Source organism: Corvus hawaiiensis, chromosome 2, assembly GCF_020740725.1.
Source record: "Corvus hawaiiensis isolate bCorHaw1 chromosome 2, bCorHaw1.pri.cur, whole genome shotgun sequence".
NCBI lineage: Eukaryota > Metazoa > Chordata > Aves > Passeriformes > Corvidae > Corvus > Corvus hawaiiensis.
Window position 1 is genome coordinate 114782463 of NC_063214.1, and position 26994 is coordinate 114809456.

Sequence of the window (26994 nt, forward strand, 5' to 3'; positions counted from 1 at the left end):
CACAGCCATTGAAGAAAAGAAGATAATTCCTCTCCCTTCATCTTGCTTCCTTTCAGCTTTGTCTCTACAGAGCAGGATGCTTCTCTTCCTACCCAGGAAGATGGGGGAGAGATGAAGCAAAAGTGTCTTGGAGTGCAGATGACTGTGGTCTTGCTGGGCTCAGGAGGATGCCCATGGGGGTCACTGTGCCTGTGACAACTGCAAACGTCACTGATTGCAGAGGATTCACCATAATTCCTGTGGCTCTGAACTAATGTCCCTCAGGGAGGTTCAGTTTTGGGGGTGCTGTAATTGTCACAAGAAGCTGTAGGGCTAGAGTTAGCAAAAATAAATGGCATGTTCTTCCATATGGTAATGCTTTTGGTTTTTGCTGATTTTTTGTTTTGTTGATGTTGTTTGTTTTTTAGACAATCCTTAATTAATTCTTTTGTCTTGGGAAGGTGAGCAAATGCTCTCTGGGTAGACATGGTACCTGTGTGCAGTAGATGCAGTTATATGCAGGATAAACTGCACCTTTTTATTAATTTTTGTCTAATTTTGCTGTCCTGTGGTAAGTGCCTGTTATTTCTAATGTATCTTCCCTCAATAATAGCTTGAGAGAGGAAAACTCCACTCCAGAAATACATTTCTATGGGGGGTAAGAGAAGTGGGAAAAGCAGGGGGGATAGTCCCACTGAGCATTTTTTCTACCCTTCCCATGAGGCAAGGGAAAATAACCACCTACTTGAGAAGCTCACTTACATACAGCCTTGGGATAGTGTCACAGTGGAACAGGAATGAATGAAATGTCTCCTTCCTCCAGAAGGAGTATGATATCAGATCATACTTTACTCTGGCTTAAGAAATTAATGTTCTGTCTATATACTGAAAGTAGATTAGAACAAAGCCCATCCTTTTAGGGGAGGTTTGCATTTTTCCCAGTTTCCTAATTCACATTTTAGTGCTCCTCAAATGCTCTGTTTTGTGGAATCTTCACCCACTTTAGGATGAAAACAACTACATTTCCTAATCAGCCCCAGGGCTGCTTAATAAAACATCAAAAGTCTGTTAAAAGAAGCATTGTCACTTTCTAAAAGCTGGCTGGCTGGTTTTGTTTTTGAACCCCAGATTGATTAATGATTCAGGTCTTGTCAGCTAATTTATAATGGACCATTTAGAGACACAGCAAAAGTACCACAGGAAAGGACAAGAGCAAATTTTCCTATTAAGTCTTAATTTAAAATACAGGTCTCTAATAATGCGTTGTCTAAAGCAGGGAAGTCTTAAGTGGTAGATTATTAAAAACAGTATCTCTTTACTTATTAGTCTCCTTTCCTATGGAGCAACTGTCCCTGCAGGTTGTGCTGTCATTGTTCTCTTGTTTAACAACTACCTGTACCACAGAAGTGCCCAGCACTTACCACAAAGGGCAGGGGGCCAAACAAGGTGGGGTCCTGCTGTGAGGTGGGGGACATTTTGGCACATCTTGTACCAGCACAAGGCAGAATGACAGCAGTGTCTTTAAAGTCTCAACACAGATTCTGTCTAGTTGGAGTGATGTAGGATGCAGGACAAAGGATTTTTTTCTAGATCTGCATCCTGTGGGGTAATGATATCTGCAGAACCTTCAGTCCTAAAAGTTAGCCTGGCAAGGGCAACATTGTCTAAGGGCTATAAAAGAATTGGGAAAACCTGTTTTATGCAAAGTTAACTGCTGCCACTACTTCAGCTAGCCTGAGAATATCACCTAGGCAGAAATCATGAGTGTAACATGTTTAGAAGGAAGCCCATCTGAGCAAAGAGCATCTTCTATTTGCTGAAGCTTCAGCAGAGGGGAATGTCTGGTTAGGAAATCTTATTTTTGAGTAGCAACTTCAGTAGTGCAGAAGAAAGTCTGGAAGGTGAGATGAGTCTGAATCTTAGTCAATTAGCTGGTAGGTGCACGCGTGCTGGACAGGGGGCAGACAGGAAAACTGGGCTGTTTCAGCATCAGGTCTGCTCCTGCAGCCTGGACACAAAGCCTGTACTGCTGCTGTGCTCAGAGTGCTGGAGCTGTTCCCCCACCAAAGCAATAAGATAATTGGAGAATGCTGCTTTTTAGACTCACGTTGGTGGGGTTTACATCTTGCTAATATTGAGTATGAGATCATTAAACAGGCTGCCATCCTGGTTCTTTAGGAGAATACTGCTGCTAATTTACAATGTATTTTAATCTACACAGAGCTGGTTGAACATATAAGCAGGTGAAATCGTATTTCCTGACAGTTGCCAGATCCCTCTGTTAGGTGATAAGGACAGTTAAAATCCACAAGATTTTTGTAATTGATGGGAATGAAGGATAAATTTCGAGGAACGTTCAGTAGAAAATAGAAAGAGCCACACAAACCATTGTGAATAGAATTCAACTTCAGGTAATTATAGTAATTATACAAGAATAGATTCTACTACAAGTATACTTCTGTTAATGTGGGTAACATGAATGTAAGTTACGTCTATCTGTCCATCTGGTGAACTTCATAATGCTCTGCAGTATTCTCTATACTGCAGACTCTGACATAGTTTCTGTTGTCTTTACAAACAAGACTGTAAGAATTTCTAGTCTAGATTCACATAGTTCCCCATAATTCAGCTGTCAGCATGAGATACCAGAATGTTTTTGAATAGACCACTGTGGTTTAGGATTTCTTGCCTGTAAGAAACTAAATGGAACAATTTTTCATCTGATTTATGTCTGCACAGGAGTGTGTAGCCCTCTCTGAAATTTTGTCTGACTTATCTGACAGTCTGTGGTCTCATCACTCTTACCGGTGCTTAGTTCTGCTCTGGGGTCTGTGTATTCGACCCTCCAGGTGGCAAATGAAATAACCAGATTCCCAAATGTGGCTTTAGAAATTTTGGATGTCATATGTGCCTCCCTGCATTGAGAGAAAAATCTCCCAGGACATTCAAGGATCAGCAACACACTTAGTCAAAGGGAAAATTTGAGGATTTTGTATGTTCTGGTACGAATACTAATCCCTTTAGAGTTAAAAGAAAAGCTGAGAAGAAATGGCCAGATGTCAAGTTAACCTTAGGAAGCAGTTTTTATCTTCCCTGAAATCCCAGTATCAGGATGTCTCACAAGGTAGAGTATTCTTGACATCCTGCTTGTCGTACCACTGCACTGTGGTTCTGCAAGAACCCTGCTTACCTGTACCACATCATCAAGACAATAATGGTGCTGTCAGAGACCATTTTAAACACTTTTGTTTTTCTAAATGTCTAGTTTTTTCATTCAATCTTTCCCCTTTACCTCTTGGCTTTGCATTTCCAATAAAACCTGGTGTTTTTTTCCCGCTAAAAATACGAAATGCATGGGAGAATAATGTATTGTGTCACCTGTGCTACCCCGGCAAGGCAATCGGCAAACAGAAATTTGGAGCACCTTGACCAGAAAAGCAATGACTCTGTGAGATCTGTGCTGATGCCCCATGCTCCCCAGTCTGCTGATGTTAGGATCTGCTTGGGTTGAAAGTACTGTTTTCACCAGGCATTTTTCTAGGCAGTTCAAGGAAGAACTTGACCTTCTTGATAGTAACAAAGAACAGTTCCCGTGTTGGATTTCTTCCTTTTGCTTACTTAACTTAAGTACTTAGCTTACTTAACTTAAGTAACTTGATCTTATGGTATGAATAGAAACACCTTCCTCAAGAACTTAAGAACAAACTTAATGGTCCAGCATTGGGAGGTTTGTTGGGGTTTTTTTTTTTGGGGGGGGGGGGGGTGGTGTGGTGTGGTGGTTTTTTTTTTTTCTATTAAAATAAATGCAGACCACAAAAATATTTTTTTTTCCATGTGTGTTTTTATTACTTTGCTGTTGCATGTCTAAGGTAGGAATCTAACCAAAACCATAGCTGTCTATGGTTTGCTTGTTTTCCAATTTTCAGTGATAAGAAGTTCATAACTGGCAATCCTGACTTGTATTTCTGCCTTGAATTGACTTGTGTGCTTCAGTTTGTGTATCACCTTCCTGTCCCATTTCCTGATAAAAGTGACACTGAGAATTGGATCTGTATTGCAGAAACAATGAGATTTTTTACTCTTCTATTAGAAAAAACCACCAAACTTTATGCCAGTTGTGTATAAGTTGCCCCTGAGGTAACCTGGTAAGCCTGCAGGCCATTCTTCAGTGGCTTCCAAACCTTTACTAGATTTAGCCTTTGTCAAAGCAGACTCTGATGGTAATTTCAAAATCACCCAGACTTTTTTTTTTGACTTTCAGGGAGTTTGATATAAATATACCCAGAGATTTTGTGGCTCCAAACTACAATTATTCAGGAAGCTGATTCTGCAGCTGTGATGGATGCCATCTGAAGGCCTGCAGTGAGCATCAGCCAGGACCCAAGGGCATTCAATAACCAGGAAAATGACTGCCTTTCTCGAGGAAGAAACAAAGGACAAATGTTTATTTCTTGTGTAGCTGGAAGGAAAAGCAATACAATCTTGACACACAGTTAATTTAAAGAAGCATTTTTCAAAATACCTCTTGACTGCTTGGATCCTGTAACTCTGACACAAACGTGTCTTTGGACTTGTGCAAATAAATCATTGGAAGAATTGATTGGGTAAAGTGATCACTGGCAGAGTGACTGTTGAAGGATCATGACAAAGCACTTGGAGATCATCAATTTGTCATTTTTGTTGGAACATGAGAGGGAAACAATATTGGGAGTATTGAAGAGAGATGAGTACTTGAAAAAAGTTGAAGATAAAAGAATAAGGTAACTCTTTTTGTTATTGCTTTTAAAAATACAGCTGGTACATATTTTTGTGGTACCCAGTGAGGGTTTTCTATATGCCTCACACGAGGATGAGTGTTGGGAGATAACACAGTTAATCATAAATTCAAGTGAAGTGTGTTAAAAAGAAAATTGTTTGCTAGCGTAGTTCTCTGTAAACAAAAATCATGTCCATTGCTTCAAGACAAAAGCGTAAGGAAGATAACAAATGCAAAAATATGCAGCAGTCACTTTTAAATTTCAGACTCTGTAGATTTAGTCCAGTTTGGCTGAATCTCCCCCTGTGGATGGAAAGCTTTAGTAGGACTCTTGAACTCTCTTCCTCTGGGAGGAGCTGCACACAGGGTCTGCCTTCAGAGCTGACTACAGGGGAGAAGTTTGGAAGGTGTCAGAGGGAAGGAGATTTGGTATCTGACTCTGTTCAGGACTCCCTACAGCATGGGACAAATGCAAGGTGGTGTCCTTCTTCTTTCTGTTGTGGTGCTTACAGATTAGGGAGGAGGGACTCTTCATTTTTCAAATGACTTAGATTTACTAATAAATAAAATTTAAAATCTCAGGTATTTTTCTCAAAAGTCGCTGTTTGGAGAAGTAGAGTCTCAGGGTATTAATAGAGTCCATGTGTTCTTTTTCTATTCAGAAAAGTAAAAACCAAAGTTCAGAGAACAATGTGTGGAGGCAGGCTGAGTCAGCAGTTTTAGAAGGCTCAGTTTGAGTTAGTTCAGCTAAGTATCAGCTCTGCAAAGGTTCCTGTGCTTTTCCAGGATGGTTTTGCTCTTTCCTTTCACTTCCCCCCACTGCCCTTTTAAACTGTCATACAGTTCTGGTTCTGAGAAAGAAGCTTGGTGTGGATGGATGCAGCACTTGGTGTTGGCGAGGCTGCTGAGTATAACGGATGATAGAGGGAAAATTTCCTGTCCTTGCTGGTTTCTGTCCATGAATTCCAATGCCAGACTGCATTGTTCTTCCCTTGGATTTTCTAAAAACATTTTAGACATTGCTCAAAGACATTGTAGACATTGCAAAGATGTATGTTCAGCACCTGCTGAGGCTTCTACTGTGCAAAACTATTATTTGGAAATCTATGCAGAATTAGCCACAGGTTTTGGAAGCTTTTTGCCTTCAACTGAAGCAAGTCTAAGTGCAATGTTGGTGTGCAGCCCATTTACCTGAGGGAACACAGTGGCTCATCTGAAAGGAGGAGGTGAAAACTGGCTGCTTCTGCTGCTGCCAGACTGGAAGGAAAGGTGTTTCTTTAAGGTGGTGTGGGCAAATGAATCATTTTGCCTTCTTAGTGGTTTGTGAGATGAAGAAGAAAACAGATGGAGCACTGTTTGTTCCAGGCACTCGGCTCTATTTAGTAATAAGATAAAAATTTTTAATTAAGTATTTTGATTTTCTGAGGTGGTGGCCTTGGAAATGTGTGATGTGCCAATAGTCACCTGTCAAAGTCATCAGTATGGAGCGTATCAGATCACTGGCTTCCTAAAGCCCCAGAAGGCTTTCCTTTCTACTATTGTCATTTCTCAGTCTCAAATGCAAAGTTGAAACTCCTGAGGTTTTGTGGGGGTTTGTTTGTGGGGTTTTTTGTTGTTGTTTTTTTGGTTTTTTTGGTTTTTTGGTTTTTGTTTGGTTAGTTTGGGGGTTTTTTTGTTGCTGTTTTTTATTAACATGATGTCTTAACCCCCAAAATTTTCTGCTTTTTATGGCATTGCTGGAATTCACTCTGCCAAACCTGCTGAGTCTGGGAACTTGAGGCACTTCTGGAGGGTACAGTTCAGTGAAGTCACAGGTGGTATTGGCTTATCAGTATTTTGGTAAAAATGTAAGAAGCACCCTAAGAAGATGCTCAAAATCAAGTTAATCTGAAATATAATGCTGACTAGAATAACTAATTATGAACTATGGCACTTATGCATACTTCTAGCACCGTGTATGAACCAATTGGCTTCAAATTTATTGTCACTAGACCATACTTTGCCTGATAGCAGTGGAATGAAAGATTTCCAGGATATAAAAAATATAAAGAATTGGATGGTTAACTGCTTCCTAGGAGACTTTTAAATTTTTCTTTCTCAGTACAACTTGTCAAGGATCTGTAATCATCGCTTATAAGCATACTCCAGAGGAACATGTGTTGTCTTCAAAATTCCTTTTGGTACAATCTGTTATGTACTTTATTGAAGCACTTTGCAAAAGAGCAAGTCCTTTTGTATTTATTTTCAAGGCATTTTCCACTCTGGGAAGATGTTTACTTGTACATTCTACTGAAGAATTTTTATTATCCTGTTCTACTCTTTCTGAATCTATCTTGGTAATTGTTTTTTTTTCTCTTCCTATTAGTTTTCAAAAGCCATTTTAACTTAAAGAGGCCTTTCTATTCATTGTGAAGGTAATGGTAAATCTAGGAGGATGTTCTAATAACGAAATTGTTAAGGTTGTTTTTAATATTACTGCTCATACTCGTGTTCTGGAGTGCAGGTGGCTCTTCTTGTGTTTTTGTTTAATGCACAATTATTTCACCCACATGAGAGAGAAACAGAGGGCGGCAAGTTCTTTTTCTGGAGTCTGGTTTTGGTAATGCAAACAATCAACCTCCTTCATAAAGATTGTTGTTTATGTTCTTAACTCTAAGTGTGCATCTAGCATGACTGGAAGTTTCAATTGAATATTGATTTGAAGTTGTTAATAGATTACTTGTGCAAATAACCTACAGTGTTCTAAACATTGCTTTATGATGCTTTTGATGTCAGTTGAATTACCATCAGGATTTATTCAATTTCTAAGAATATTTGAGTAAAATCATTAATTCTTACCTTAACTATTTTCTTAAGTTTAAAAATACAAAGTTCCTTTCCATTCTTTACAGAGCAAAGCTATGAATGCCATGCTTTTAGAGGAGACATCAGAGTAATAATTGCTGTACTGAGAAAGCACAGAATGAGCTTGCCAGTTTTGTCCAAGGAAAAGGCTTTAATGGGTTGCTTGAACCTCTCCCTCAGCATTTAGGTTGCCAGAAGTTGTGTAAGAATTTCACCAGCCCCAGATCTGTATTGACGAGGAAAGTTAGGATTCCTGTCTTTTCATCTGACTAAAATGGCATCTCCTTACCAGTCCAAAGAGATTCATGGAAGCAATTCAGGGTATTAATACAGGAGAAATTGTTTGCATGGATACCACCATGTGGTAGCTACAGGCAAGTGCTTTAGAAAAAAAGACGGACTTTGAGGACTGGGAATGGGAACTGACTCCTCTGCTGAATATACATTTGGCCAAATTTATAAGCACAATGGTTGTAGGATAACATACATAGTTTGGTGCATGGTCTGTGTTTTTGCAAAACTGCCTATAAATATTTGAAGGAGAGAGCCCTCGTGTTAAAGCGCATTGGCCATCTGTACCTGTATGGGAAGTTGTCAAGTTCCTGTCTGGCAGCTCAGCCATTTGTGAGGTGTATTTAACACAGTTTAACACCTTGTTATTCTTTGAATCAGAGACTATTCCACCAAGAGTAGTTACTGTTGCCAGCACTCTAAGGGTAGAGGTGCCTGTTTTGTTGTCTTGTGTTCTTTGAGAGCCATGATCCTCCGGTGGTGAAAGAACTTCTGATGGTGACTAATTCTCATATGCTGAGTGCAGTCTATTTTATTGAAGACTAGTAAGAAACCAACAGGGGATTTGTTTTGGATTTTTTTTGGTCCCTTTTTTTGTTTGTTTTTTTTAAATCTTAGTAACCATTTTTGAGAGGATGAGTGAATGAGTTACCCAGAAAAAGTTTCATCTATGGAAGTTCATCATCATTATGATATCCAGTATAATTTCAGTTCCCATGCCTCCTTTCCTTTTTTTCACCGGGCTCTATTCTGCTATTCCTTATGCCAGATCTCTTTTTCTTTGCAACTGCATTCTTTGCTTGTTTCCTTGCATTGTCACCAATGTAACTCCATACCTGGCTGTTCTTAACACAGTTTTTATCAGGTTGATCTGTTACATTAACAAAATATGAAAACCCGTGCTTATTAAAAATACTTCAGGTACTTAGATTTTACAATGCAAGGAGATCTCAATGGAAGCTGGTAATTTCCCAATTCTTTTTGTGAATTCTCAACAATATTTACTATTTTTTTCTGTATACTGTGCCAGACAGTGAAGGCAATCTGTCTGAATTTGGAGAAGGTACTGAGAATCAGTCTGGAAAGGAACTTGCCTTTCTCCTATTCCAGAAGTAAGTTGATACCAGTTCCTGCACAGAAAAAATCTCTAGTATCTGAGTTAATGGCTGCACAGATTCAGCAGAAGAATGTTTCTATGAATCTCTGCAAGAGTAACTTTTTTTTTTCTGCTAAATTCTTTAATTTTAGTTGATTGAGGGAGTGGGAGGATTGCCCTTTTTTATTTTTAATTCAATTTTTTATGATTCTTTGAACTCTGGCAATTTAGAATGGCAAAATAAAATTAGGTATCCTTGGATTATGCTGCTCTACATCTTCAGAGGAAAACAGGTTTTGAAATGGGGAGGAAGAAGATCCAGGAGAAATTTGAAAATCAAACTCAGGAATTATGTATGCTATTACATTCAACAGTTTTGGGGTTTTTTTTAATGGAGAGAAGATGAGGTAGAAAAAATTTCAAAATAAAAAGTTTTCTAAAATCCTACTGAATTGGAAAAAAGCATCCAAACCAGTCAGTTTGGTACTAAAAGAAAAAGTTACCTAAATTAAAGCAAGTGGATAATGGCTACAGAGTTAAAGGAAATAATGGCATTCATTTAAGTGAATGGCTTGGGTAGTGAATGTCTTGCCTCTTGCAGCAGAATAGCCATTTTACTTTTGGGGAATAAATGTTCTCTGGGGTAAAGTTTACTTTTAATAAAAAATGGATCTTTTAAGGCTTCTCATTGCCTCCTCCTTGCAGCATTATAGGGGTTTGAGAATATTTCATCTCTGGAGGCTGCATTGTGCAGCACTTTTGCCTCATAGCTCTTCATCTGTAGGGAAGAACCTGACTTTTTTAGGGATTCCTGTGCCTTTGGTAGCTGATGGGCAACTGTGCCAAGAGCTATGAATTCTGGAGTTGTTTTATTTGGTCGGGGGGTTTTGGTTTTTTTCCTGCTGTGATATTTTACATGGGCCTTTTAGGCCACCTTTGGGAGGGCTCAGGTTAATTGGCTCAGTGTTACCTGGAATACTGGTTACAACAGAACTCTTCCCCAATGTGCTTAACATATTTTCTCAGACAGTAGAGGGCTCTCAATATAAATTCATAGTTTAGAAAAATGGCTACGTATTCTATTAGCCTTGGCAGAATCAAATTTATTTTTAATAGCTATCTTTTATCAAACAGCCATTGTAATAGAAGGTTTAGAAACCTCAGAGAATTATAGGATTCTTTTTCTCCAAAAGCCTATTAAATTGGATTCTGCTGAGTTTTATTTTCTCTTTCATATTACTAGGAGAAGATTGATAAAGATTAATTCTTGTTTAATGTTTACGATTAAGCATATCTAACTCAGTCTTTAAATGTATTGCTTTAAAATTATGGAGAGTGCAAATGTTAGACTTGCAAAAGGATGTTTATAATTGGTATAAGGGTATTTATAATCCAGCTGGTTCCTGCCTTGGGAAATAAATGTAGTGGTAAGTCAGTGCAGCTACAGGCTGTACCTGTTACCCCTTTTCAGTACAGTGTAACCAGTGCAGCTCAGCTGTGCTTGTTTAGGGACTGCTACAATGATGGATTTTTTCTGATAACTCACCCACCTCCTCCTGATCTTCCTAGCCCTTGAGACACCTAATCTTTTATTTTCTTAAGATATGAATATATTTGTTGCAGTCAATCAGTAGTTCAGCTCAACAAATAATATAGGGGATCTCTAATGAAAGTTCATATCCAGTGTATCTGTCCATGTACTCTTTGCTTGCTTTTTAATTTTTCTCTTTTATTTGTTTAATTGAGTGGATAAACAGTGGGTTGATATATTTTCTCTCGGTTCCCTGGAAGTCATCAAAAGCAATTTGCATTCAAAAATAAGAAAACAAACACTTCTTGGAATTTACACTGTTAGCAGATCAGCTATCACCTGATAAGAATTTTGGATTGTGTATCGCATAAGCAGTGGGAAATGCTGTTGCAATCACCACTACTGGATAGTGGGAATAATGCATTTTTAATGTCAAAAGAATATTGATAAGCTTTTCAAAATGTGGATCTCTAAGCAAGTTGGTTTTTTTTAAATGTTTCTTGGTTTGGGCTGATAGAGATTTCCTAATTTTAAATTGGAGCTATTTAAAACAGATTTTGTGCCCAATAATACTTCTAACTAAGCACAAAATGGCCTAAAAGTTATGGTGGGGATGGGGAGAAGGATGGAGCAGAAGAAGTTCAGTGGAAGTTGTGTTTCACCATTGGACACCTGGATGCAGTCCACAGGGCACAGTGATAATTGCCAAAAAGATGGCAACTGCCAATCTGCCAATAACTGCCTGTCAAGTTCCTGAAATGCAATGGGTCATGATTGATTTAAATTTTTCAAGTAAAAATAAGCCACTGGAAATAAATTTGTTATGAAAAAATGAGCCTTTGCTAGTGCATAGTATTCTAACCATTGTGAGATTTGAAGTTTAACAATATTCAGCTTCTGAGTTACCCTGACATTTAGGCAAGGATCAGGTGTTTGGTTTGCATGCAGACACTCAAGTGCCAAAAGAAACTGGAAATGAATTATTTGTGCCTCTTTACTTTTTTGGTATGTGATTGACCAAATCTTTTCAAACCTGAATAAAAAATGAAAGTACAATTGTCTCCCAAAGACTCTCTGTTGAACATTCATTGGCAGTTCTGCTGTATAAAAAGTCACAGTTTTGACAGGAGGCCATGAAAAACATGAGGTAGAGAGAGAATGACCAATGATCAAGTAAAGAAGTGGTGGTCCAGTTTGGCCATCAAATTAGGTGAGATTGACAGGAGAACATTGTAATTGGGAAAATGGAGGCTAAAGGAAGGCTAGGAGAGGTGTGGACCTGCTGCTGGATAGAAGAGAGGACCTAGTGACAAAGCATGTGGAAAAGGCCAATGTGCACAACACCTTCTTGGCCTCAGTCCTTACAGGTCAGACAGGTCCTCAGGAATCCCAGCTCCTGAGGTCATTGTGAAAGTGCAGGGCAAGGTGAATCGGACTTTCCTTTCGAAGATTGAAAGTGCTGCAATCCCTCTCACTGTGTGAAAGCACAATCAATCTTAACAAATGTCCCTAATGTCAGCTGGTACTTGAAGTGGCCCTGTAGCACAGCACTTTATCTCTGACAAATTCCCATTGCTGGTGGGGTGACAGTAAATCATCAAGCATTTGTGAGTGTTTGATGTTTGGTGAGATGTGAGTGACCATAAACACGGTGGTAATTAGATGTCTTTACAAGGACCTAAAGGTGTATTTGTTATTCAAGTGGATAGATGTCGTGTCTCTTTTGAAAATTGTGTGAGCTAGACCATTCTGGTGGTGGGGTTGCCTCTAGTTCTCAGTCCAGAAGAAGCAGATGAGTTCTCTTTTAATGTTTGAAGGCAGACTTGCTTGGAAGGGAGATCCAAGGCAAAAATAGAGATCATCTCCCTTGCCTGTGCCCAGTGGCAACACCCAGCACTGCTGGCAGTGTTCACAGCGCATTTGGAGCTGGCTGACTCACAGAAGGAAATGGACACGTGCCTGGAACAAAAAGCATCTCTGCAGGCAGCAGGGAGATGTAAGATGCAATCAATAAACTGCAAGAACAGTTAGCAAAGTACCAAGAAAGCTTGTGAAGCCTGGACAGACTTTTGAAGGCCCGGGCATGAGAGAAAGGTTTTTTGGATTGGATGTGAGAGAAGGGCCTAAGGCTGGATGAAGAACTCACTTTTGGATAGAGGCCAGCAGAGGAAAACCCTTGACTGGGATTTGAAGATGCTGCCTGGAGGTGTTGGACATGCCCTTTTTCAGTCAGAGGCTGAGCATCCACAGGTCAGGTGGCTGCAGAGCAGCTGCTGTTCATGGCATCCCAGTGGGAAGCAAAAGGCTGGCCAACCTTTTAGCAAGGCAGTGTATCCATAAATAACCTAATTCTGTCAGAGCTGACTCCCTGGTGGCCCAAGCAGTGTATCTGGTCTCCTTTACTGGGCTGCAACCTGCAATCATTTATTTGTTTTATCTTCCATGTGTTATTCTTCTGACACGTTTTTACTGATCTTTAGGTGAAGGTGGCAGCAGGTTTTTTAAATCCACCTTAAAGCATCTATGTGTGTGCAGAGATTATGATTTCCGTCAGCTGGAGTGCTTCATGACTGAGGGACTTTGGGGGCTCCTGGCTGATGGCGGGCATGAAAGACAGCATAGGGAAGGGTGGGTAATGGAGACCCAGGCATGTAAATCTTGAAGAACTTGTAAACATGTAAATCTTGAGCAGCCACTGAGCTTAGTTACATCTCACAGTTATTTTCTTGTTAAGGACCCAACTCATGTGCCATTGAAACTGCAGACTTCAAGATTACATCTTAAACACAAGTATTTTTATTCTGTAGAGTCAGTGGTAGAACTGGTAAGATCTGCAAGTCACACTATTTAAACTGGCATTCTCCTTTTTTACTTTGATTGAGGCATCACAGCATGACTCCATTACCTATTTAGATATTTTGGTTTGGGCTCTTTTAAGGCTTTGAATAACTGGTGCAGAATTGCATATGTACTCCTAACTAACTCTGCACTGGCATATTATTAAATGCACACTAATTGCAGGAAAGATTTTCTTCTTTTCCTTCTGTGGATGTGCTGATAGTTCTGAGTTGCTGTTAACCTGGGCTCAGCATGACTAGAATTATTGATGAGGGACAAGCAAAGATTGTTTATCAATTGCCCAGAACTGCTCAGCATCTGCAGTTTCTTATAGTGATCTACCAGATTTTCCTCTTGACTGCATGTCTGACAGCTGGAGGATAGATTTATTCTGTGTCATGTGTGTGTAAAGAAATACAGCAAATACAACAACAACAAAAAAAAGTACTCACTCATATCTTGTATTTTTAGCACAAAATCTTAATCTGTTAAAAATTTCTTACAGATCATCGAGTTGAATCTCCAAATTAAAAGACTTTATTTTTTTTACTTCTAGGAAATTGAAAAATGAGCTTCTGGAAGTGAGAAGGAAAGGTGGAAACAGCCACTCTCAACAGGACAACAGCAGGGTCTGTTTTCGCTGCCAGAAAAGCCTGGGCTTGATCTTTGACAGGGGAGACCTGTGCCAGACCTGCAAACTCCGGGTTTGCAGCACGTGTCGCGTGGTGGGCGCTGACGGGCACTGGAGGTGCTCGGTGTGTGCCAAGATTGCGTAAGTTGGGCAGTTTCCACAACCACTTCTGGAGGTTACAGCCGTGTCAGGGATTCTGGGCTGCTGCTACCATTGTACATCCCCTCAGCACAAAAGTGCAGGCATAGAATACACAAGGGGAGAGGCTTGTCTGGGGGTTTTATTTCACAATTCCAAGCCAGTTTCAACTAGCTTGTTTCCCAAAGACTTGGTGTATACTTGGAAAAATAATTCACTTGATTAGTTTGGTAATATGGGATTTTTTTAGCTTGACTTGGTGAGATAACCAGGAAGGAAGGGAGGAATGTGTTGGGCAGCAAAACTCAGTTATGTATCCTGATGCAAGGATTGGATGATACAAGAAAGATGATAAAAATATAATTGAAGGGATTTTTTTTTTACAGACCATCAAACTAATGAGATCAGAAAGGGAAGGCTTTTTGTAAATTGTTTCAGGGAGTGAACCCAAATTGCTAGCTATGTCAAGCCTTTGGCTACCTAGACAGTGAAAAATTAATACAGCAAAAAATTAATACAGCAGGACATAAATTTTAGGGTTTGTGTCTTCTATCTTTACCTTTAGAAGTCTGCATCAATTTTTAAGTAGATGTCTTAACCTCTTCTGCAGGCACATCCAAAGGACAGTGTCTCACCTCTTCAGAGGAAAAATGTTCAAGTGTTTGATTTGTGAAATGATTTTAATTTGGTGAGGGCCTGGCTGAGCTCCTTGTATTTTGCCTCAGGCGGTTCCTGAGATGATGTCAGTGTTGTGCCTTTCAGAAGTGATGGGGTGCAGGTGAGATGACAGCACTGAGAACAGCAAACACAATCCTACACTTTAAAAATGAAGAAAAGAACAAGAGGTTTGTTGACCCTGCCACACTACCTCTAATTTCTCTAAAAACATTGAAACAAATGATAGCTGTGTTGTTTGAAAGCCGAGACAAGGTGACAGGATGATGAGTAAGAGCAGGCTCAAGAACAAATAATGTCAAAACCAATTTAATTTCCATCTTTGATAGGGTGACAGAGGAGGACTTGTTGATGTCTTATAACTTGGCTGAAGATAACCTTTTGATACTTTCTCTTGTTCCATATTAATAGGCTGACAAATCAGGGTAGCTGTGCCCTGGAATAAATTCTGCCAGTGTGATTGCAGACCTGCCTGGAAAATTATAAAGCCCTGTTTTCAGTGAGGTTACAGACATTTCACTGTTGAAAAATCTCAAGAAAAGGAAGCCAAAAAAACCCCCAAACAAACAAACAAACCCAAAAAAGCACCACATGTACAAACAATAAAAAACTTTTAAAAAACCCCAGTGATACAGAGCAGAATATTTCCTGGCTTATTACTGTTAAATATTTTAGTTAAGGGCCTTGATGCAACAGATGAGTTTGCCAGTTACACCTGCAGGAGACAAAAAAACTGAGAGGAGCTCCAGGCATGCTGAAGGACAGGATTAGGTTTCAAAGTGATGATTAGAATTTAGAGAAGTGGTTTAAAGGTAAAGCAAGTGATGGCTCCCTATGGGCATGTGGAAGTACTGCATTTGGGAAAAAAAAGCAGCTGCAGAAACATAAAATGAGGATAAAGCCAGCTTATGCAGCTGTTCCTTAGGAAAGGATCTGGGTATTGTACTGCATAAAAGCTGAACATGAATCAACAGAATTTTCCACTGCAGAAAAATTGAGCATCACACAATGAGGTACAAGCCAAATTATGGCCTGCAAAATACATGCTAAAATCCTGTTTTATGTAGAGTACCTGCCCATTTCCATGTATCACAATTCATATCAGCCACCTGGAGAAAGTTCAGCAGAAAATAATGAAGTTTAGCACACAGGATGTCCAGAGCAATGGAAGGAGTCACAAGTGTTTGGCCTAGGCAAGAGAAACTGAAAACACTTGAGCTTTAAATCTACAGAAAGCCACTTACAAGCTGTTCTATGACCTCTCTTTGGGTAAGAGAAGTAATGTGATACTTAAATTGCAGTGAAAGGATATAGGTTAGATAGTATGAACACTGACATAACTTGGAAGGGTTGCAGAATGTTGGTTTAAAACAGGTTGGATCAACCTCTCTTGGGGATGATGACATCAATAAAGATGGTCCTGGGGCTGAAAGATGGGTGAGGCAAATTCTCAAAACATGGTCTCTGCTTCTCCTGATTGTGCTGCAATTCTGTGTGCCAAGCAGTGGTCTTAGCAAACACCTTGACAATTCATTCTGGTTGAAACTCGCCTTTAGGTTGTTACAAACCATGGTGTAATTTGCTTGCAAAGTGCTAAACCTTGCAAGTGCTGAAGTTCTGCCCGTGTTGAGTATCTTTATGAAATTGAAAGCTCTCTCTCTCCTTTCTTTTTGTTCATTTGCAATGTTTCTGCAAGACTATATGACAGTTAATGACATGTGAAATGTCTTTCACATTGCTGTGAGTACACCAAGAGATGATCTCCTGTGTGGGCAGTATAGAGATGGAAGTTTGGGAAAGGCATTTCAGTTACATCATTTTGCATAGTTCTCCTTTAAATTATTTCAGTTCAGCTTTTCTCCCAAGTGAGAAATGCAGGGGGAATCAGGATTTTTAGGCTTTTTTTGAATTACAGTTGATGGAGGAGCTGATTAAGTTAATGCAAATAGGGCCTTTGACAAGATGAAAAGGCAAAAGGCAAGGAAAAGAAAATAATCCAGTGTTAAGAGATATTTACGCTTTACAAATAGCAAACAAAAGGCAGGAGGAGTGGAAAAATCTTTTAGCTCTGTGGCACTGATCTGCATACAGTGTTTGTGTCTGTCAAATTGGACTGTTTTACCATGATACTGGCTTTCCAAAGAGTGTTGGAAAACTTTAATGTTTGTCCCTCTTTTTGCAGCCTTGATTATGTTGATATCTGTGTAGACTCTAGCCCCTGCTGAGCTGTTCCATTGGCAGGACAGGGTTATACTGTTCTTACGATGTGTATGTCTGTTGTCATACAGACTGTGGCACCCTTAAAAGTCAGGGAGAAGTGTTTATGGCCTTTGTGAACTCTTAACAGTTTTGCTGCTGTACTAGTTCATGGCTGTGCTCCCCAAACTGTACTCAAGAGTATCTTTTAAGTGCTATTTAAGGTGATGGTCATAGTGTACAAGCCCTCTTACATAGCCAGGAGTTACATCTGCAGGAATATGTCCAGAAGTTCTTCAGGACTGTTGGAAAATCTAATTGGTACATCTGATGTCAGAGAAGAAGGTCTGGTACTGGGTGGGGAGTGTGTTCATTCAAAGAGAAAAGTACTGCAGAAATTACTGCAGAAATCCCTTGAATTACACAGATAATCCAAAATGGTTGCTGAAACAACTTGTGTCAATAAAAAGAATTTAGGTCATATCAGTCAGCTTCTGCCTGTTGCTTCATTTAATACATTTTGACCTTTCTTTCCCTCTGAGATTTTGAGTCCTGCCTATCCAGTCCTAACACTGGAGTTTGGGATACCTGTAGTACAGTGAAAGAGCATTTTGTTGCTTTAACATTTATGGTGGATTTATGTCCAGCTACCAAGTTTAAAAAAAAAAAAGAGACAGCAAACTGCAAGCATGCTGACTTTTGTTTGATAAACAGTAATTTTAAGGTGCTAGTTTTATAAATATATGGTAAAGCACAATATTATTATCTGAATAAATTAAAATAAACCCCAAACACAACATAGTAACATGGTGGTGGCTGTAGGGGTGAGATGCCAGTTCATTTAATAATAGAGTCTCTTTGTTCATCTGTCAATCAGAACATCATCTGGCAACAAGAGAATATGACTTCTATAAAATAATAGTTAGAGCATTTCATCTGCCATTTCTCCAGAGAGAGACTTACCTGAAAAACAGCTTATGATGATGGGGAAGCTCATGACAATACATTAATTACATTCTGAAAGGCTTTCAAAAAATGAGATTTAGTGAAGCTGAGGAAAGACTTTTGAATGTGAAGAGTGAGAGAGGCTCATCAGTATTTTTAAGTATAACAAACAGGTTTCTATGTAAGTTGTCTTACAATTTACAGTTACTGTCAAGGATATCTCCCTTGAATGTCCCTAAAGAGAAAATTACTCAGTTGGATTTTGCCCTACATGGGTGTTATTACCAGCTGAAATATAAAGTCTTAAGATAAAGCATTTACAGGTCAAGAAGGATTAGAACTAAGTCTTCAGCCAAATTCTTAGTTCTACAGCTAAGGTCAGAGAACAGGACAGTCCTTATCCATGTGATTGTGTTTGATAGTTGTGTTGTTGCACCATTTAATGAGATAAATCAAGCCTGTATGTAGTGATGCACTCGAAGGAGGAAGCTTTCTGCTCCATTCCCTGCATACAAGGAACAGAGGTCATCAGGAGTTTTCAAACATGGGTGTTAAAAGAGAAACTTTCCATTAAAATCTCTTTTTTTCCTCCTGCATCTTCCTAAATTATGATCAGTTTGTGTTTTAAATTTGGCAGACAAAATGATCAATAGATTGAGGGAAATAAAGTTCTTCCAGCAGTCCTCTGATGGGCATGTTTCACACCTTGATATTGTCTGTATTTCTTATTGCAAGTGTGTCTAGGCATCTGAGAGCACTGCCTTTGATATATCAAGTGCCTAGGTAGCTCAAGCTATTACAGCAGAAAAAAACAGTAATGGGAAATTTGTCTTCATCTTTGAAATAATTATGCTGTCTTAACATGTCATGAAAATTCATCAATATCTCTTAGTAACATTTATTCCCATTAGGAGCCTAAAAATAGAGGCATTTCCAATGTTTTAGTATGCAAATGCTTTTCAAATTTCTTATAATTTTATTTTAGTAACTTCTAGGCAAGTTTGCCTTCTTTTCACTGGGTCAAAAATTTGTGTTTGATAGCCTCACAGCATGATAAAACTTAGAGTGGAATTAATTTATATTACAGAAACTACTCTGCAGAACTGAATACATACAAAGATGAGGGTATATGCTTTGGTATGTTCAAACATGGGCTGCATTTTAGCCAACCTTTGGTTTTGCCATTTTTTCCCACATTTTCTTCTTGATGATGAAGTAAAATAACTTGATGAAGAGGGGATGGAAAGGAAGGAAGGCTGAATCTCCTGCCTCTGCTGTGGATGTAAGTTAGACAGGATGATCAAATGGAGATGAAACTGTTTTACCAATGTGGGGCTTTGCCCTAAAGAAATAATTGAAAGTGAAAATTGGGACTTTCCATCTTAAATGGATTTTTTTATTATTAATTGAGCATTTAACTGTGAAGTGCCTTGCAAAGGTGAGAGTGGAAAATCTGACTTTTTGCCAGGGGCAGGCCATAGGTTATGTTGTGTTTTTAAACTGAGCAGCAGGTCATTAAAGTTAATTTGTTTAGTAGGAGATCACAGAGGGGGAAGAAGCACAGGAACAAAGCCTGCTCCCTCTCACATGATGGTGTGAGGTGGATCAGTAATTAACGTAGAAGGACTTTAGCAGATACCTAAAGTATTTGGTACTAAACTGCTTGAATGTGAATTTTCCGAGCTGTTCTGAGCATAGGAAAGAGCAATCATGCAAAAATTGCTGTGATAATTTTTAACACTGTTTTCCTTCTTTTTAAAGCTACTGACTTCAGCATCTGTTGAACATCTTGGAAGTCCAGTTTAAATGCTGTTTTGGTAGAAATTATACATATTAACATTATGAACAACATCAAACTGAGAAAGTAAAGAAAATGCATGCATTTATCATGATATGCAGTCAATATGGACCTTGGGCCCATTTTGCAAACAACAAAACAACAAAAACAAACCTGCAAGCACTGACTCAGTGTACTGTTGAGTAAAGCCCTTGTTTCTTTTCACCTGAAACAGTTATTTAGACAGAAAGGGTTCATTTAAATCCTGTGTCTGAAATAGTGCATTTTTCTTCTATCTCAGTAGGAAAGAGACTCCCCTTGTCATAATTGCATGAAAATAACATTATTATTAAAAGGCTGTTTAGGTCTTGCTCTTCATTTTTTGATTCAGAATGTCAAATGCAATTATGAAATTCAAACTTCAAGTCAGAGACTTAGGCAATCATTTGATCTGAAGTAATTTCTATTTATGTGTAGAACAAAAATTATCTTAATAGGTACTCCTGACATGTATGAGTGATTAAGATAACATGAACACTAGTCTTTGTGTGACTTGTTCAGTATACATGAAAAAAACACCCAATAGTAATGCACTAGAAATTCAAAGCTGCAAATCTTGGGGGTGTTCACCTTATTTCATTAGAAAGTGATATTTTTGTAGAAATGATCTATTGGGTAAGGCCATTTCTGCAAAAAAAAGGTCTGCCAGCTGAAGTCAGGATCTCAAGACAGGCAGTAACACTGAGGAAAATAAGGATGAAGGTCTGAAGTGAGGGTTGAGGCCTCTTGTTTCATGCAGCACTCACAATGGCTGGATGTCAGTGCCTGTTGCTTTTTCCCTTTCACTGTGGACAAACAGAGCTGGCCAGAGAGGTGAAGCACCTGAATAAAGCAAGGCAATACTCCCTCTCTTTGCCATGTTTTGTGCCTCAGTTGAGGGAGTTGCCTGTGTTTTACCTCAGACCTCATCTTTCTGGTGAAGGCAGAGCAGAATGGGTGTGAGCATCTCCAAAGCAGCCCTGCTGAGGAGTTGGCACCTCATTGATAATGCAGATCTTAATAATATTAGTCTAATGAAGAAGGTGGGCAGTTCAGTTTGTCATCATTACCTGAATGGGCACACAGTTCAGCTCTGTCAGTGTAGTGACTGTCACAGTCCTTTGCCTGCTCAGCCCTGAAGAAGGGATTTGCACCCTCCTCTTTCCTTGGGGTCCAATTTGTGTTTGCCAGCAATGTCCTGGAACTTCCTCAGCTGAGCAAGAGGGCACAAGCTGTGTGATTTGGGGCTGTTTGATTGTGGTAGGTTACAGGTGGCAGAGAGAAATTAGTAAGAGAAGTAGATTGCTTAGTTATCCTTTGTCAGAAGATAAAGGGATCAAATGTTTTTGCCCAAATAAACTAATCTATCCCTTCCCTGCACAGCTGATGTGTGAAGAAGATGAGTATCAGGTCAGTACAGGGATGGCAAGAGGAAGGGAAAGAGCTTCTGCACAGCACTCCTTCCTCACTCCCAGCCTGGTGCCAGCCTTTCCCATCTTGCAGGCTGCTTTAGTACCAGAGGGAGGAGTAGCAGAGGTTGTTCAGATGGCATGGGATGGAGTGGGGACACAGAGAGGGAGACGGATGGTGAGCTCTAAGGCTGCAGGTTACCCATACCACAGTGGAATGGGGGAGAGGAAGGCCCTCTCCCAGGGCTGGATGCTGACGGAGGGCCTCCCTCCACCAACAACACCACTGCTGATCTCTCCTTGCAGTGCCCAGAAGTCCTGCATCTGCTTCTTTCCCAGTCTCCTTCCACAGCTGTCCCATCTATCCTTCCCTTGTCTGCAGCTCCTTCAGTCTCTCCAGCCCCCATGACCCTCCCTGACCCCTTGGTCCTGCTATTGCAGGGCCAAATATCCAGATCAGACCATAAAACTTATATATGTTGAAACAAGCAGACACACTGGTCTCAGCTACCCTTCCACCCAGGCTGAAGGCCCCTGGGCGCCTGTGATACAGGAGGCACCAGAGAGGATTTCTCTCCCTCATCACTGTCAACATTCTGTTAACAGAAAATGTAGGGGATGGTTCTCCAGGGGCCCTGTGGCAAAGAGCTGCCCCTCCATGAACCACAGAAACCCATGGGGGTGTCATCATGAGGGCTGTGTGTGGAAATAATTGCAAGGTGTGGTTGTAAAAGCCTGGAGCTTTGTGTGAGGCAGCCTTCAGCTCTCCTGAAACCCTGGGTGAAGGTCACACCTCCTTTAGGTTCTCTGAGCTTGGAGAAGGGTGAAGATGCTTCTCTGGATAAGGATGTGGGTAGTGTTCTGTCTGACCTTGATCAAGTTAAGTATTTCTGGTGAGATATCAGGGACGGGTGAAATCTCCATCCAAGGGGAAAACAGCACTTGTGGAGTTTAATGGTCAAACTTGGTAGTAACTGAGGAAAAAAATGAATGAACTATGTAGATAATACTGCAATGTGACATGTCATTCACTTTGCAATGGAATTTGATGGTGTAGTGAAAGGTCTGGAAGGTTTATGGTTTGATATAAAACATTAGGTATGCCGTAAATCTTGGTATAAAATAACTGCACAGAGAAGTATGTGCAGCAAGGGAGTTGTAAAAATATACATTCAGAGAAAAAACATTTTTCACACCAGCCAGGTCAGGCATAGTTTCTAATGAAGTGAATCCTTTTCAGTGTTTGGAATCAACAGAAGTAATTTAAACATTCCTGGTAGAAGCATAAGGATTTTATTTAATACCTTTCATAACGACTGAGTGATCGTGATGATGAATTATGGAGGGTTTTTTCACTAGGAGTCTGCAACAAGAAGATAAGGCAATAATCTGTTTCTGTGCTTGTGGACATGTGTTTGGGATTTGGATTTTTCAAACTTTTTTTTTAGTGAGTCATGCAAAGATGCATGCTTCATTAACAGGTTAGGATGAACTGATAATATTAAGGTCTTTTCACCAGTGTCAGGATGTTATTCTGTAATTTTTAGTATTTTCTCAAGTGAGACTCCTTTCAGGCATGACTCAGAAATAATTTAATAGTGAAGATATTGATCAGTGCTCTAAATCCATCTGTAGTAATTTTCATGCCCAAGAGACTGGATGATTTCTTTTCCAGTAGTGGTTTGAAAGTATGCTTTCTTACTGAACAGTAAGCAGGAACATGTCTGGAGCTAAATCAGTTTTTAATGTTTGGGGTTTATGAGTTAGTTTATTTGCTTTTTATTAGAGTATTCATGATTAGTAGCTTTTTGCCATCCATTGTGCATAGTGAGGCAATAGAAATGGTGATGCTGTGCCATAATGAAACTATTTCAGGAAAAGGTAAACAAACAGCATTAAAATATACCCAGCAAAAATCCAGCAATGCCAGTACAGGTTTTCTTAATTGCTAGCAAAGGTAAAAGAATTTGAAGCCATAAGAAGCAGCACTATCCAGAACAGCAGCAAAGACAGATTTTCATTGCTCTGGACCTCTGACACACAGCTATTTCATAGCAGCACTGCTATGTGGAGAAACTGCACATAGTGTCAGCATATAAAACTAGAAATTGGAAATATATATGGACTGGCAGCAATCTGTCCATAACCACGTTGGGTCCATGAACTGCTGACTCATCAAGGTTTGATGGGGGATTTTCTCCCTTAATCCACTGTTGTTTTTTCTATGTCTCTTGTCATTTTGGAGATATTGAAAACTGTGACACTGAGTAGTTCACAAAAGACTAGGATGACAGTATGTAATGTGTCTTTCACAGAAATCTTGTAAATGTGGTTGAAACACTTTTTTTGCCAAGTAAATTTCCATCTACTAAAAATTCCTTTCCATTCGCAGAGTAAGGTAATATTTTTCTGCTGTGTCCTATTATCCCGAGCTCTACAATCAATCACTTTATTTTGAACTGTGCAAATGTTGTCCAGAATTTGGGAGCATGGCAGTTGATTGATGAACTGCAGTAGCTCTGGTTTGCCAAGCTTGTTAATGGGTATGTGTCTCTGGCTTTTTAAACTTTCCTCATACAGAGAGCTACGGATAGTGACAGGAGAATGGTTCTTTGAAGAGAGAGCAAAGCGCTTCAAACAATCGAATCTTGGAACAGATGTTGTCAGACAGTCTATCCTACACAAATTCCCAGGTAGGGACCTCATGAGGAGGATTCTCTTGTGCTTAATATGTTCAAAACCTTGTTTCTTGAGTGTTTGGCTTGTATTTTCTTCCTGACTGTGGAAATTGTGAGTATAATCAGAATTTTAATTCTTTATTTGTGCCTTACTATACAGTGATTTATGAATGATTTATATTCAGGAAAGGTAAGGCCTATATGAAAGAAGTATCTCTGTGGAGATAGGGAGCTGCTGAAAAACTCACTGTCCAAACAGGTAGACAGTGTTATTTAGCTGCAAAGCCCAGCAGCAGATACTCTGAAAGATAATTCTCAGCTCCTGCCAGGAGGTTTGGCTGTATGGAGAGATTTAAAGACAGTCGTTTTTTGCCTTTGGCTCTCTTATTTGTGATAGTGGTGTGTAAAAATCACTCAGATTTTCTTTTTCAACTCTCAAGAAGAAAGGTAAATGGGAGCTCCTGTGCTGTCTGCTGGAGCAGGGGCTACGTGGTATTCAGACCTTCCTTTTGCCCAGGTATCTCCAACAAGCTGCACCTGCACTTTTAGGTGCAGTAAATAGTCTGTCTGTTTTGGCCAAACACAGCACTGTGTGTGAGAGCTGCTCTGGTACCTTGCAGGGTACCACAGGACCACTAGTGTAAGAAACAGGAGGTTTTCCTGAAGGCTGATGGTCTGTACTCATTAACTCCTTCACTCTGCACACAGAAGCTGTTTGTTAGGTAGTCTATTTTGGGTGTAGCATTTATCCCTAGTTTTATCCCCTCGTTCTTAAGGAGAGGAAGTGGTTTACTGCCACTGGAAAAAATACGTGGTGCAAACCCGCTCCTTGGAAAATACACACCTGCAATATCCCTGTGCTTCAGAAGCTGTAACACTGGCAAATGTGTAAGTTCTTGATATCATGTCAGTGGTCAGATTGGGTATTTCATGATTTGTTACTTGATAGATATATTGAAAAATACCTTTAAGCCATTTTTCCCATACCTTAGTCCTAGTTGAACAAATATTTTAATTGAAAACATTCTTTCATTCAAAACAGAAGATACTGTACACCTCAAAATTAAATTGCAGGTCCTTTCATTATTAAATATTGTCACTGATATTTTTGGAAGCGTAGATCAAGACCAGAGCTGATAATGAGGAACATCTCAAACTAAAGTTTTATTTTATTAAGAGGAGCCCCCAAGGCTTTTTCACTATCTGGTTTTGCAGGTTGTTGGACATGTGCTGTGGTTTTTGTGCAAAGTTCACTTTTTAATTTCTTTCCCCATCCACTGCAGACAGAGCTTCCAATGCAGACGAAGAAAGAACATTCAAAGATCAACCCCAAGAAAGTGAAGAAAAAAAGCCAGATGTACCAGCCTCCTCCACAAATGGGCACAAATCTGTCTTTAGCAGACCTAGAAAAATTGGGTAAATCCTTTGGTTTTGTTGTTGTTGGTTTTTGTTTTGGTTTCTGTGTTTTTTTGAAAACTGATTAATCTGAAAACAGCTGTATATGGTTGGATAGATTTTCTTTTGAGTTTTTCCAGTCTTCCACATGAGCCTCAAACTTCCTGGGGTAAGAAACAGCCTTCATTTAAAGGCATACTTACTATAATTAGACTGCTGTTTCCTAGGAAATGCAGCAGTAATTATTCTTCATCTATGAAGGTAGCAGAAATAAGAGTCAATTTTACTCCTGGATTTTTCTTGTTTCTACTCAGAAGTAACAGTGTCCTTAAATGCAGGCTTGCTGAAGAAGCAAATGCAAAAAATAGTATTTGTAGGACCTGGTTTTTATGTATATTGGTCAGTTTGGCTCACAAGACAAGTTTTCCTTTAGCTTCCAGCTGTGCAAGTGCAGCCTAAGAGTGTGTGTGAGACAGTGAATAAACAGAGCTGCTGCTGGTCATTTTGCAGGGTTTAGCACCAGTTTGGCTGTGCCCTTTGAGGTGCACTCACTCTCAGGGGACACAGACAGATTCACTGACTCTGTGGTTACACAAATGGTGTCTGGACCTAACTGGAGGTTTTGGGTAAATGGGAAGAAAACCTGGATGGAAGTTCATATCATGGCTGGAGCCTCCATGGTAGTTGGAAAACTTTGTTTCTGTTGAAAGGAAGAACACATTTTTATTAGGGATCCTAAAGATAGGGCAGGTGGATGCCTTCCACAGGTTTTTTACTGCTGAGAAGAGATGAGTATGGAATTCCCTGCACCAGCCACTCCAGAAATTAACACAAGTGTTTTATCTCTCTTTAATATAAGGGTAAAGAGCATCAGAATGCCTCTGGCCTCTCAAATTATGGTGAGGAAAGAACCACCTTAGGGAATCCTCTATAACAGACCTAGACTTTTTCTCTGAGTCATGCTAAGTGGTATAAGGCATGCCATAGTAGGAGTGCATTAAAGTTTCCTTTTCTAATTCTCCTTCCATTTAAATCCTTTAAGCAAACCAATTAGTCATATTCCCTTACAAGAAACAATTGGTTTTCTCATTGTCAATTATTTTAGTGGTGCTTTTTCCATTTGTGGACAGATGTGTTTCTGGTGGTGACATTCCCCATAACAAAAATTTAATCCTACAAAAACTGGGCTTGCTTTTCCTAGTGTGTATGGTGGCCTCTTTCAGAAATATTTCATTATTGTTCCTCTTCCTTGCTTGCTTCTTCCTGCCTCAGGTTCCACATCCGTGTATCTCATAAGTGGATTAGTTTTAGCAAAGCTCTTTTGGGGCCAGCTGCTACTGACAGGGTAAAGGGATGACTTATCAGTCTATTGTGGTTTGTAAGGTCATGAGGAATACTATTAATTTTTGAAATTTCACTTCATTAATTTCTTTCCATTCGGCCATGTTTTGCAGGGTAAGTGGGTGATGCCATGTTTTTTAGAAATGGCATGTTTGGGGCATTTGATGCATATAATTCTAGAAATATCTATAAGAGAAAATACATATAGCATAATTTTCTAGGGGAAGATACACATACTTAGTCAAAAATACTTTGTTAACTATAAAGTCCTAAAAACATAGAGATGAATTTTCACAAAAGGCCCATCTGAATAGAAGGAATATTTAATGTTTTGGTGTCTTAAAATGCAGTTTGTAGTAGATATGATGTTTCTCCCCCCAGGAACCAGTTCCATAACCAGATTTGGTGCTCTCTTCACCCTTACATCCAGAGCTG

The 26994-nt window shown here is 39.5% G+C and overlaps 1 protein-coding gene across 6 annotated transcripts in view; it reads left to right on the top strand.

The window, feature by feature from the left end:
* The window catches only part of SYTL5 (synaptotagmin like 5), an 83977-nt gene that overhangs the window by 22075 nt on the left and 34908 nt on the right, over positions 1 to 26994 (top strand). For all 6 annotated transcript variants that reach the window (XM_048288951.1, XM_048288963.1, XM_048288924.1 and 3 more), the window contains 4 exons: positions 4241 to 4739; positions 13892 to 14107; positions 23726 to 23838; positions 25107 to 25239. In XM_048288951.1, coding sequence (XP_048144908.1) covers positions 4621 to 4739; positions 13892 to 14107; positions 23726 to 23838; positions 25107 to 25239 — 581 coding nt within the window. In that variant the 5' untranslated portion in view covers positions 4241 to 4620. The remainder of the gene's footprint in view (positions 1 to 4240; positions 4740 to 13891; positions 14108 to 23725; positions 23839 to 25106; positions 25240 to 26994) is intronic.